This window comes from Scleropages formosus, chromosome 20, assembly GCF_900964775.1.
Source record: "Scleropages formosus chromosome 20, fSclFor1.1, whole genome shotgun sequence".
In the NCBI taxonomy this organism is placed as follows: Eukaryota; Metazoa; Chordata; class Actinopteri; order Osteoglossiformes; family Osteoglossidae; genus Scleropages; species Scleropages formosus.
In genome coordinates, this window is record NC_041825.1 from 23,532,125 (window position 1) to 23,544,722 (window position 12,598).

Genomic DNA, 12,598 nt, shown 5'->3' on the forward strand with positions numbered 1-12,598 from the left:
AACCGCAGCACCGATGCTGGCTGGAGGAGGACCGGTGGTGGAGATGGTGGCAGTGGCCAACCTAAAGATTGTGGCAGAGACGATGGCTGCGGGGATGGAGGTGACGACGGTCTCACCTGCAGAAGAGATGGCCAGGCCCGAGAAGAGGAGATCTGCTGCCCTGTTAGGATGCTTGGAAGATGAGGAGCAGTCCACCAGTGGCTTTGGCCCAAGGATGAAGCATACCACTCGTTTGAGGTGGCAAAGCAGGAAGGCAGTGTAGGACTTTCCTGATCGTGCTGGCTTTATCAGGAAACTCATCTTCAGGAAGTTGGGCCTGGCTGCCGGACAAGTGGTTCTCATTCAAAGGAATGGACGCCAGTGGTTTGTCGACGTCACTGTTCTCGTTGATGAAACCTGCCAGAAGGTGGTAGAAATTTATAAGAAGGGGAAGGACGGGGGGTTGAAGCAATACAAACTTGAGTACCTTTGCCTTATGGCTCAGCTCCCCCTTCACCACTACAGTCCAATACAGTGACCGCATTACTGCTGCCGCTGCTCCTAGTCTGTAGTCGATCTCACGCTCCCTTCTCCCCTCACTCGTGAACAAGACCCCAAGATACTTAAACTTCTCCACCTGGGGCAAATTCTCTCCCCTTACCTGGAGGGGGCATGCCATCCTTTTCCGTGAGAGAACCATGAACTCAGTCTTTGAGATGCCGATCCTCATCCCAACCGTTTCACACTCAGCTGCAAATCGTTCCAGAGCGTGTTGGAGGCAACCATGTGACGTGCCAAAAGGACAACATCATCTGCAAAGAGCAGAGACTTCACCTTTTGACTCCCACACAGAATACCCTCCTGGCCTTCACTGCACCTTGATATCCTGTCCATGAAGACCACAAACAGGAGTGGAGACAAGGCATAACGTTGGCGGAGTCCAACACCCACATTGAACAGGCTTGACTTAATGCCGAGTGTGCAGACACAGCTTTCGCTCCGTATGTACAGAGACTGAATGGCCCGCAGTAGTGGCCCCGGTACCCCATACTCCCTAAGCACCTCACGCAGAATTTTCCAGAGAACACAGTCATAGGCCTTCTCCACGTCCACAAAACACATGTTGTCACGCCCCCCACAGCTGCGCAACAGGGAACACCTGCCACGAATCATTAAGCACAGGTATAAGAGGGGAGTGTGGAGCACAGCACAATGTGGAACCTTGTTCAGCCTCCTGACTTGCTCCTCGCTCCTTTCCCTGCTCCTTGTTGCCGACTTTCTGGTTTGCGGCAACCTCTCGCCTGGTTCCTGGATTACGATTCTTGGATTTGCCCCTATGGATTCCGTTCGCACCTCAGTGACTGTTTGCCTGTTTATCTGACCATGTCCTCTGGATTGCTCCATGGACAGTCCTCCTGTGCTCCACACTTGGGTCTGATGCACCCGCGCCGGGGGAAGCCCGTAACACATGTTAATTGGATTAGCGAACTCCCGTGCCCCTTCAATTATCTGTAAGAGGGTAAAAAGCTGGTCCACTGGTCCATGGCCAGGACGGAATCTGCATTGTTCCTCTTCAATCCGAGGTTCAACTATCAGCCGGAGTCTCCTTTTCAGCACCTCACCATAGACTTTCCCAGGGAGGCTGAGAAGTGTGCTACCCTGATAGTTGGTACACACTCTCCAGTCCCCTTTCTTAAAGATAGGGACCACCTCCCCAGTTTGCCAATCCAAAGGCACTGTCCCCAAGGTCCATGCAACATTGCAGAGGCGTGTCAACCATGACAGCCCTGCAACATCCAGGGCCTTAAGCAGTTCCAAGCAGATCTCGTCCACCCCCGGTGTTTTGCCACCGTGGTGCTTACCAACTACCACCAGGGAAATGGATCCTGACAGCCCGGAAGCCTCTGGCCCTGATTCCTGTAAGGAAGGCATATCACTCAGGTTTAAGAGTTCCTCAAAGTGTTCCTTCCACCTCCCAACAATATCTTCATCAGAGGTCAGAGTTTCTCCACTCTTGCTGAGCACAGCCTGAGCGAAACTCCTCCGACCCCTCCTGACCTGCCGGATGGTTCTCCAGAACCTCTTTGAAGCTGAAAGATAGCCGTTTTCCATGACCTCTCCAAACTCCTCCCATGCCCTGGATTTTGCTTCTGCAACCGCAGCCGCTGCTGCTTTTTTCGCCTGCTGGTACCTGTCTGCTGAGTCAGGAGTCCCCAGAGCCAACCAGGCCCTAAAGGCCTCCTTCTTCAGCTTGATGGTTTCCCTCACCACTGGTGTCCACCAGCAGGTTCTCGGGTTGCTGCCCTGGCTGGGACCAACAAGCTTTTGGCCACAGCTATGCCTGGCTGCTTCCACAATGGAGGTTTTGAACAGGGTCCATTCAGACTCCACGTCCCCTTCCTCCTCTGGGACATGGGAAAAGCTCTTCTGGAGGTGCGAGTTAAAGTTCTCTGACAGTCGTTCCCAGCACAACCTCACTAAACCCTTGGGCCTACTGGGTCTGTCCATCAGTTTTCCCCGCCATCTGATCCAGCTCACCACCAGATGGTGATCGTTGACAGCTCAGCACCTCTCTTCACCCGAGTGTCCAGAACATGTGGCCTCAAGTCAGATGAAATGACTACAAAGTCGACCATTGACCTTTGGCCCAAGGAGCTCTGGTACCAAGTACACTTATGAGCATCTTGTGTTCGAAAATGGTGTTTGTTATGGACAAACCATGGCTAGCACAGAAGTCCAATAACATTTCACCATTTGGGTTCAGATTGGGCAAGCAGTTCTTCCCAATCACCCCCCGCCAGATTTCCCAGTCATTGCCGACGTGAGCGTTGAAGTCCCCCAGTAGGACTATGGAGTCTGTAGGTGGGGCCCTGTCCAGAACCCCACCCACCCTCTCCAAGAAGGCCGAATACTCTGAACTGCTGTTTGGTGCATAAGCACACACAACAGTCAAAGTTTTCCTCTCTGTGACCATAAGTCGCACTGAGGCAGCCCTCAATGGGATAAACTCCAACTGTATGGCAGCTAGTCAGGGACTTGTGAGTATCCCCACACCCGCCTGGCGCCTCTCACCTCATGCAACTCCTGAGTCGGAGAGGGACCACCCCCTATCGAGGAGTTTGGTTCCAGGGCCAACACTGTGAGTGGAGGTGAGCCCAACTATATCTAGTTGGTATTTCTCAACCTCCTGCACCAGTTCCGACTCCTTCCTCCCAGTGAGGTAACATTCCACATGCCAAGAGCCAGTTTCTGTTGCGAGGGGCCGCGACACCATGCGCCACCCAGCCCTCTCCCGCTGCCTGGTACACATTGCACCCAACCCCCATGTTGGACCTTGCGGGTGATAGGCACACATGGCCCCCCCCCACGATGCCTTTTCGGGCTGAACCCAGCCAAGTTATGTGGGCTGCCTGGCCACCAGACGCTCGCCTAAGAACACTACCCCAAGGCCTGGCTCCAGGGGTAGGTCCCGGTGACCCTATTCTGGGCAGGGTAAACATTCTTTTGTTCCCATTTTCCATAGGGGTTTTTTGGATCGTGTTAGTCTAGATTTTCACTCCAGACCTGTTCACCTTGGGAGACCCTACCAGGAGCATACTGCTGCCAATGACATAGCTCTGGAGATCCCTGGATCACGCAAACCCTTCCGCCACGCCAAGGCCCCGATCCAGGAAGGGTACTCACAAATCAGTCATGCTAAATAGAGTATTTAAGTCTTCAAAAGCAAGCACACACCAAGGAAAATGCAGAAGAAATGATTAGCAGCGCTGCAGTCCTTAAACTTCAAATTAAATCACTGATTTGAGTTCAATCATCAAACTGTAACTCCAACTCAAGTTAAAAGTCGCTGGTACAGAAATATTACACTTAAGTTTCTTAAGTCAAAGGTATTTAACTCTGAGTTGAGTTCTACATGTAAGACAACATTTTCAGGTAAATCCAAAGTGTGACATGACAAAATGAGAAGAGTACAGGCAAAGCCACTTTCAGTCTTGGGAACATATTTTATACATGTTGAGAGCAAGAACATACAAACTCCACAGGGACTAAGCAGGGTTCAAACCCATCCCGGCGCTGTGAGGTAGCAGCACCACCGTGCCACACTACTTTATCCCAAATATGCAAAATTATCACAGAATTTCTAAGAACAACATTAGACTTATATCAGTACTAGTGCTGATTATAACACCACCTCAGAAGTCTTATAAGCTGCTATTTCATTAAATACAATTTACATTCATCTGATGGTTTTCTTCAAAACAACTTACAATGATAAAGTTACAACTTTTTACCCATTTGTACAGCCGCGTAATTTTAGTTGAGCAACGAAAGGACTTTGCTCAAGAGTACTACAACCAGAGGTGGGGAACAAACCTGCAACCTTTGGGTCCAAAGGCAGTAGCTCTAATCATCATGTCATGTGGTAGCTCTAATGTGGCTGGTGTGATGTCTGTGAACCTCTCTGCATTCTGTTATTGCACTCAAACTCCTTGTGTGCTCCTCAACACCATAAAGATGGCTCATTTTCAGTTTTAATTCTTTGCCTTCCTGAGATCCCCTGTAACTGTGGGCATGGTACTTCCATGACCATGGTAAATCAAGATTCAAATTTCACTTATAGGCAAATCAGATTCTCATGAGGATGTATTATGAAAGGAATCTCATTTCAAAAAAGACTTTCATTAAACAGTTAAACTGCATATAATACAGGCATAAAACACAAAACATCTTTAACACAGACTCCAAAATGTTGGATAACTCATTATTATGTCTCTCTTTCAGGATAATAATAGCAGAACACTATACTTCCAGAAAGTGAGCTGTATTTATGAATGGAAATCGATTAACTCTGTGTGGTTCACATTCACACATTTTTTGAAAAACATATATGTATATATAAACAATACATTTAAATAAATCCGTCACAGGGCACCCCAAGTGGTACTCAAACCCGAGACCCGCCAGAGAGCAGGACGTGGCCAAACTCATTGTGTCCCCTCATAGTTGAACCTATTTACTGATTATATACTGTATGAGCTACTTTGCCTCTCAAGCAGTTAAAAAGTTGCTTGCACTTTAAGATCGACAGCCATCGAAAAAGGCCTCTACATTGTGATTGGCGAGGTGTGCCTCTGACGCCATCATTCTGCGACTCCATCCGTTGAAATAAGTCTTGGGTACCAGGTGGTTGCCCTAACGGGTGCCTATTTTGAGCTCTTGCACTAAGTCTTTGGAAAATAATAGTAAAAAGGCTTCTAACTGAACACACACACATTTTCAGAACCGCTTGTCCCTTATTGGGTCACGGGGAACCGGAGCCAACCCGGCAACACAGGGCGTAAGGCCGGAGGGGACACACCTAGGACGGGACGCCAGTCCGTCACAAGGCACCCCAAGCGGGACTCGAACCCCAGACCCACCGGGGAGCAGGACTGCGGTCCAACCCACTGCGCCACTGCGCCTCTAACTGAACAGTGACCATATTATTGTTAAGTTTCAAGTGCATTTATTCTCATTCGTTTACAATAGTGAGCTGTTTTTTTGTTCGAGAAGGTCCGTAAACATGGACTTCTCGTTTTCTTCGGCCGAAGCCTGGCGGTGCGGGTGAGCTCCGCATGTGCGCTAGCATACGGGAGCCACGATTACATACGAGACATGTGTGAGGATGAGGCGGTGTGCAGGCGAGGAGGGGGAGTCCCCCCCCGCTGCCCTAAGAAATCGCCTGGAGTGTGACAGCACGGTGCGGGCTGCTGAGATTGCGTGTATCTGGCACATCACCACGCTGATGAACACTGTTACACAGCATCATCATGTCCGGTGCGATTGAGAGATGAATCTCCGACGAATGAGAGGAGGCTGTTAACTTACTGACCTCAAGCCTGTCACTGAAAGTTTCTAACCTCGAGCAGCCTGTCAGGCTGGTGCAGAGGAGGTTGGAAGATCTTGAATCAAATTACATGAAGGTGGAATTTGAAACTCTTGGAAGTTTCAGAACTTTCCCAAGAGAATGTCTGTCTTGAAGTGATAAAGATTGGCCAGAATGCCAGCAATGCTGTTAGCATGTGACTCACACACGGAGCCATATTCTTGGCAGGCCAATAAGATCATAGAGCGTCGGCAGAAGTATGAAAGGAAAAGGGAAGAGTGAGAGATCTGCGAGAAGAAGGAGCGGGTGAAGAAGGCTAGGGAGGAACACGAGAGAGCACGGCAGGTAAGGGGGCAGCCTTGGGTCCTGAATGAGGGGAGAGGTGCCACGGTGAATGCTGTCATTCTGTGTCACTTCATTCTTGTCTGTGTTCACAGGAGGAAGAGGCTTGGCAACAGGCTAGAGGCACCCATGGAGGATTCCCAGGTGGGAAGGAGAATGTAACTCTATAGACAGAGCGATGCCACAAGCACACAAGGCTTCAAAATGCAGTCTGGTCGGGGTGGCTGATACAATTTTCCCCACACTGCAGGTGGAGCCGGAGCGTTCCCTGGAGGAGCCCTGCCATTTGGCATGCTTGGGTTGAGTGACCTTTTCCATGACCCTGAAGTGCTTACAACTTTGAAGGTACAGCAGTGTGTGCTCACTTCTGCTCCATCTCTGTGAGCCCAAGTTACACTAGAAGCCACACAATGAGGATGTCAGATAATTCAATTTCACCTTCAGTATTCATGCTCTATCTTCTCCTGTCCACAGGACCCAGAGGTGATGGCAGCTTTCCAGGAGGTGGCTCAGAATCCTAGCAACATCATCATGTACCAGAACAATCCCAAGATCATGCCTCTCATCAACCAACTGAGTGCTATATTTGAGGACCCTCAGACTTAGATGGCAGGGCAGGTGCTGTTATTGCCTAGTGTTTAAAAGTAAGGGTTCAAACTTAGATCTGAGGTGTGGAGTGATGGGAGTCAAGTACTTTGAGATTAGATGAGGAGAAAAGGAAGAAAGATTCTACAAATCAGGGGAAAGTAAAGCTTGGATTTATTGGCAATTATGGAGGACTTGGGGTTAGGTTTTCAGACAGACTTACAATTCAGGACAAAATCTTACAAGCACTTAATTTGGGGGCTAGGAGATGGGGAGGTTCTGTAGCCAGTTAACAGTGCTACCCTATGGCTAGCTTTCACACTAAAGGTCTCTGTAGCCCTTGAACAGGGTAAACTGAGATGTGAGTAAATAAACACTGGTGTCCACCATTATAGGCCAGCTGTGCTACCTTCCACCTTTGCTTACCACCAGCACAGCACTAATAAATGGGGCTCTTGATTTAACCAGCTACTACTATTCTATAGATGGGGTGGCAGTCCAGTTTTGGCAGGTGCAGCAATTCTCTCAATGTTGTGTCCCATTAACTGCTGTTTGGGAATTAACACTTGTCTCACTGTGTTCATTTCTTTAAATGAAATCACCTGTATACAATTGTTCTAATTTGGTGTTTTCCATTTGCACTGGAGCACTGTGAATTAAAGTGCAGTTATTTGTTTTATCTACACTGGTAGTTGATCGTCCATCTTCGTATACAAGCACATAACACTGTAGCCTTGACTATAGAAGTTCAGATGAATGTAGGGCAGAGGGGTGTGGTGCAGTGCTGTTATTTTGTGTTCTGAAAGGTTACTTGTGTATATATGGAGAATTTAAGAACTAAACCATACCTGCTTTCCTCGGGCTACAGTAAACTGATTCAGGTACAGTATATTTGCTTTTGGATTAAACATCCCCCCCCCACCCTCAATTGCTTTCATATTATGCATGAGTTAGGAGTGGGTTGTGAAAAGTCATTATGAACTTGGAAGAATGCATTTGATTTCCAAGAGGAAAGAAAAATAGTTCATTTTTATTGTCAGTTAATTCCTTGTTTTGCTGAAACTAAAATCAACTTGAAGTATTTGATTCAAACACTTGAGTGAGTTATTCAACACTTGTAGGTAAAGCACTTTAAGGTTATAGTTAATGTTTGGATGGGTGAGTTCAGAGAACCAGTTCTAGCACACTAGCTTTCAGAAATCATTTATTCAGGGAGCTGTTTTTTTGTTTTTTTCCCCTCTCTCCGCTAAAGCAACTTATGTTAAGCCAGTTATACTGATTTACACAGCTGAAAAACCAAACTTAAAATCTACATTTTAGTTCAGTATCAGTTTTTGTTAATATGAAGTAATCGCACTATCATTGACAATTCATTGGTCTGCTTTCATGTACTTGTAAGAATTTTAAATAAAAAAAAAAAAAAAAAAAGTGCTGTTCTTTCAGACAGAACACTGAAAAGCTACACTGATCAGCAAATAATGTCAATTTATTCCAGTTTTCTACTTTGCTCTGATGCTGCTTCAATTTTTAAAAAAAAAAAAAAAAAAAAATAAATAAAAAAAAAGTTTCCTTGGAGAACCCGCACCAAATCTCTGCATAAGAACTTTCTCTAATTCCATTCAAAATTCTCTTGTAAATTATGGGAAGTAACACTCATATTTTGCAATGAGTACATATTACATTTCTGAAATAAACCACAGAATCACAGTAGTACCCACCCCCATATGAGCACAGTTGCTCTAAAAATGAAGACCATCCATGTGTACATAAATAAGATACAGGAAGGTTCCCAAGTTATTGAACTCCAGGGGAAGAACAGAGTCCAGTCTTCCACATCTAGTGCCCATACCTGCACAAAGCAAGGAAGATACACCTTTTAAGCCATGCCAAGAAAACGGTCTTCAACAGAGGCACATTTCTGTCTTCACTTAACATGCAGTTTCATAAAGGATTTAGATATAATACATGTGTCTGCTCTTAGGATCCGAAAAGCAAATTAATATGAAGAGCTCACAAAGACATCATGTTACTTAATTTCTTGGCTAATGCTTTCATACAGTCACAGCAATGACATCACTGCTTTAACAAACAACATCAGTAGACATGTTTCTTTGTCCTAAACACTAAGAATACATGTGACACCTTGAACTGGAAAAACATTTTGCATTTTTACACATTGCACATTACAATGTCAGTGTTCCCCCATAGAAGGTTTGTAACATGTACTGTCACATCCATGTAGGTTATATGAAGGGCCAGATTTTGGGGGGGGGGGGGGGGGGCAAACTTTTTTGCAATCAATGATTTACGATGGAACTGAGGATATGTTCCACCTGCATACTGCAAAGCAGGTGTACAACGTCTGAATATCTGCCAAATGCCTTTAATTAAGGGAAGTTTTCGTCTAAAGAAATAAAATCAAGCTGAAAGGAAGGAGATCTCATGAAATTCCAAGCATCCATGATAAAGTGAATGCAGTATTTAGGGATCACAGTTGAACACTTCAAGTATAGCTTGCAAACATGACAGGAATGCTGGGACAAACATACTGTGTGGAGAAGATTACTGTGACAGAGAACATAAAAGTGATGGATGTACACAATTTTCTGGAATAAGTCTTAGATCTTTTTGTATCATCATATATTGGTACCTGGTCTATATGATCAAGCAGTTCAAGTTGAACACCCTCTTCTACACAAGTTTCCCCTCATAGTTTGAACCTGCTAATCTCAGTCACAAGTGGCGTGTCCTCATTCCTCACACCTACACCACCTGCAGCCTTACAGGTGCTCTAACTTCACCCCAGAAATGTACAGGAGAGGAGATACTCACTTCTGAAACTCCCATTCTCTGTTGTCCAGTGGACACACTTGCCTGGTTTTCAGCCAGCGAGAGATGCAGTGGAAATGAAAAGCATGCTGAGACAGGGGAAAAAATAAATAAATAAATAAAAGCATGTTAGTGACAGATTTACATGGTTTATCTTCTGAATTGTTAACATAATCACCACAAGTGTTGAACAGTTCAGTAGATACACCTGAATTCAATTCATTTTGTGACAAAGACATCAACAATCTGACACAGACACTAACAAAAGAGCACATGTGATTGACAAGAGACAATGAAGAAAACCAAAGAAAACAGAAACAAAGGGCAATATCTAATTTGGCAATGTGTTTCTGATATGCTGTTTTCTTCCTTTTATTTTCAAAGCCTTGAGGATTTTCCATGAATCATATCTATTTTCTCCTTGTTATGGTTTGAATCAGTGCTGTGTTTTAGGGTTTTCAGAAACCCTTTGTGCAAAATTTGTAACCAAGCTGCTCCGGGGTCAATGAAACAAGCTGCAGCCTCCTATTTTGTTGCAACTCCTTTAAGCGTGACGCTCAATCTGCACGTAACCTTGGACAAAGGTTTCGGCTAAACAGACAGAAAATCGTGGCCGATAACAGATTTGAGCAATGTCTTCCAGTAAAATCAAACAAGCAAGCTGTGATCCAGTAATCATGTTTTATATGCAAAGATCTTTGTCAGTGAATGCACTTTAGTTTACTCAGAGCTGTTCTTCGCTTAGGAGAAAACCATCTGCCTCACAAAAATGTGAACACCACAAAAAGCCTAATAAAGCTGGAGGCAACAGTACACAGTGGTCACACTCACATTGCACACTCCCCACGCTACGGTGCATTCCTCACTTGTGGCTGAGGCTTGATTGGCTTGACACTCAATGCCTGTGGAGAGATACCAGTATCTTATAGACACATGCAGGTATGTTCCTGCAGCTTTGTACTGTATCACATGGGTACATGCTTAAAAAGAGCTTTACGCAGCTACTGGTGTGACGTGGGCGGCACGGTGGCACAGTGAGTAGCGCTGCTGTCTCACAGTGCCCGAGTGGTGCGAGAGGACTAAGTTCGATCTCCGCTCAGTCTGTGTGGAGTTTGCATGTTCTCCCCGTGTCTGTGTGGGTTTCCTCCCACAGTCCAAAGACATGCTGCTGAGGTTCCCCCGTAGTGAGTGAGTGACAGAGAGTGTGTGTTCCACTGATGTATGGATGAGTGACCCACTGTAAGTAGTGTATCTAGCAGTGTAAGTTACCTTGGTGAATAAGCTGTGTGGGCTCATAACACTACATAGAGTTCATTGGAAGTCGCTTTGGGGAAAAGCATCAGTGAAATGAATAAGTTCACATTACATGTATTCATTCAGCAGACGCTTCTCTCCAAAGCGACGTGCATCTCATAGAAAATACAATGTGTAGATTAGCAGAAAGAGACACTTAGATGCAGACGTGTGATTCTTAAGTGAAACTTGTTTCTTTCCACCATATGAACCAATGTTTATCACACGAGCAGCTGCATAAAACTTTATCAAGATAAATCAACAATTCTTAATCATGTTTTTATAAAACATTTACATTACAGGAGTAGTTATGTGAAGGTCTATTTTTCATTCAACAGTTATGATCTCAAAAGTTATTGGAACATTTACACATAAGATGAGGCGTACTAAAAGAATGGGGAACTGTAGGTAGATGTGGATGTAGAGAAGGTGCCAAAGGCAGGAGGAGAGCGCTGCTCCCGGCACTCACAGAGGTCCATGATGTGGTTCCGGCAAATGGCACAGTTGTCAACGACGATGTCCCAGGCCCAGAGCGCCACGGCGTTCCACTGTTTCCCAACGGGCAGGAGCACAAAGTGACAAACGGCCCAGCCCAGCACAGCACAGGTGTCTTGACCTTAAACACCACCTGCTGTTCTCCATCCCATGATGATCCCCATCGGGGCCACATTGTTTACTCTTTCACTCCACTCATATCACAGTTTTACTACTCTTCTACTACGAGTTCTTGTATTTTTTCACATGATTTACTGCACTCACACCGCCCAGACCATGGTCCATGTTGTATGTTAACAGCAACTTTTTTGTTTTGCTCTACAACAAACGGAAAAATCTCGTGTTCGACGCTACACACCATGATCCCGTTCAACACGTTTTTTTTAAATTCTTAATTAAACCAGTAGGAAGTATGTATCCGAAGCGAGTCTAGTCCTGTACACCGTACTCGTGGAATTCATTGTAATTTCAGTCACCGACATGTCAAAAGACAAAAATGGCAATGCTGCTGCAGTAGTGACGTTTAAATAAATCTACATGATTACTTATTTACCAGAATCAGTGTGTCTCCGAATACTGAGAATAAAATACTTAGTCTGACGGAGAACCGCCGTGACAGCGACACGACTGACTCAGTCAGTTACCACGGAAAGATTCAAACACGACGAGTCGAACGATGGAGCGCACAGGCGAATTCGTCAGCAACCGTACAAGTATCTTTAATTAAACAAAAATATTCTCTTCATTTCTCGTTACCTTCTTCACTTCAAAGCGCTTTTTGCTTGAGCCACTGTTGGCTCCGCTCGGGGAGTCCACATCCATCGCCGCGGCCATTGCCGACCGCCGGTTTGCGTTGCTGGTCGCCTAGTGTGCAGGAAATTACTGCAGCGGATGACGTCTTCAACGCGACGTTTAATAGTTTTCGTACTCTTTGGCCGTCAGTAGGGTTTTGAAGAGTCATCCGGAGCAGTGAGATTGCTGCTCGGGAAAGCTGAGGCCCGTGTATTTCTTCCTTTTGAATACAGCTGAAATGCGTATATTCTTTTGGTTGTGCACACTTCCACCAGGAACGCTAATTATATTATTTAGTATTAATAATAAATTGTTGTACATTATTATGTCTTTTAGTTATTAATATTTCCAGATATTCTTCAAGTTAGTTAATAGTAAGTTAACCAGTTTGAAAAGCACAGTTATTTGAAAGAACCA

General features: G+C 45.4%; 1 protein-coding gene and 1 pseudogene across 1 annotated transcript; one reads left to right on the forward strand and one right to left on the reverse strand.

The window, feature by feature from the left end:
- The first annotated feature begins 5,634 nt into the window (after positions 1 to 5,634).
- On the forward strand, positions 5,635 to 6,793 carry LOC114909226 (hsc70-interacting protein-like; annotated as a pseudogene).
- A 1,374-nt stretch (positions 6,794 to 8,167) lies between these two features.
- On the reverse strand, positions 8,168 to 12,248 carry LOC108939936 (E3 ubiquitin-protein ligase RBX1-like). The gene is made up of 5 exons (XM_018761624.2): positions 12,146 to 12,248; positions 11,364 to 11,442; positions 10,433 to 10,503; positions 9,605 to 9,690; positions 8,168 to 8,621 (listed from the first exon to the last, which is right to left on the reverse strand). The coding sequence occupies exons 1-5, from the start codon at positions 12,221 to 12,223 to the stop codon at positions 8,609 to 8,611; spliced, it is 327 nt and encodes a 108-aa protein (XP_018617140.2). The 5' UTR covers positions 12,224 to 12,248; the 3' UTR covers positions 8,168 to 8,608.
- Positions 12,249 to 12,598: the final 350 nt, after the last annotated feature.

Excerpts from the sequence above, each read along its gene's own strand:
- LOC108939936 (XM_018761624.2), bottom strand. The coding sequence starts at position 12,223 with ATGGCCGCGGCGATGGATGTGGACTCCCCGAGCGGAGCCAACAGTGGC. Across the intron at positions 11,443-12,145 it reads AGCGCTTTGAAGTGAAGAAG|TGGAACGCCGTGGCGCTCTG; the intron begins GTAACGAGAAAT and ends GTTGGGAAACAG. Across the intron at positions 10,504-11,363 it reads GAACCACATCATGGACCTCT|GCATTGAGTGTCAAGCCAAT; the intron begins GTGAGTGCCGGG and ends ATCTCTCCACAG.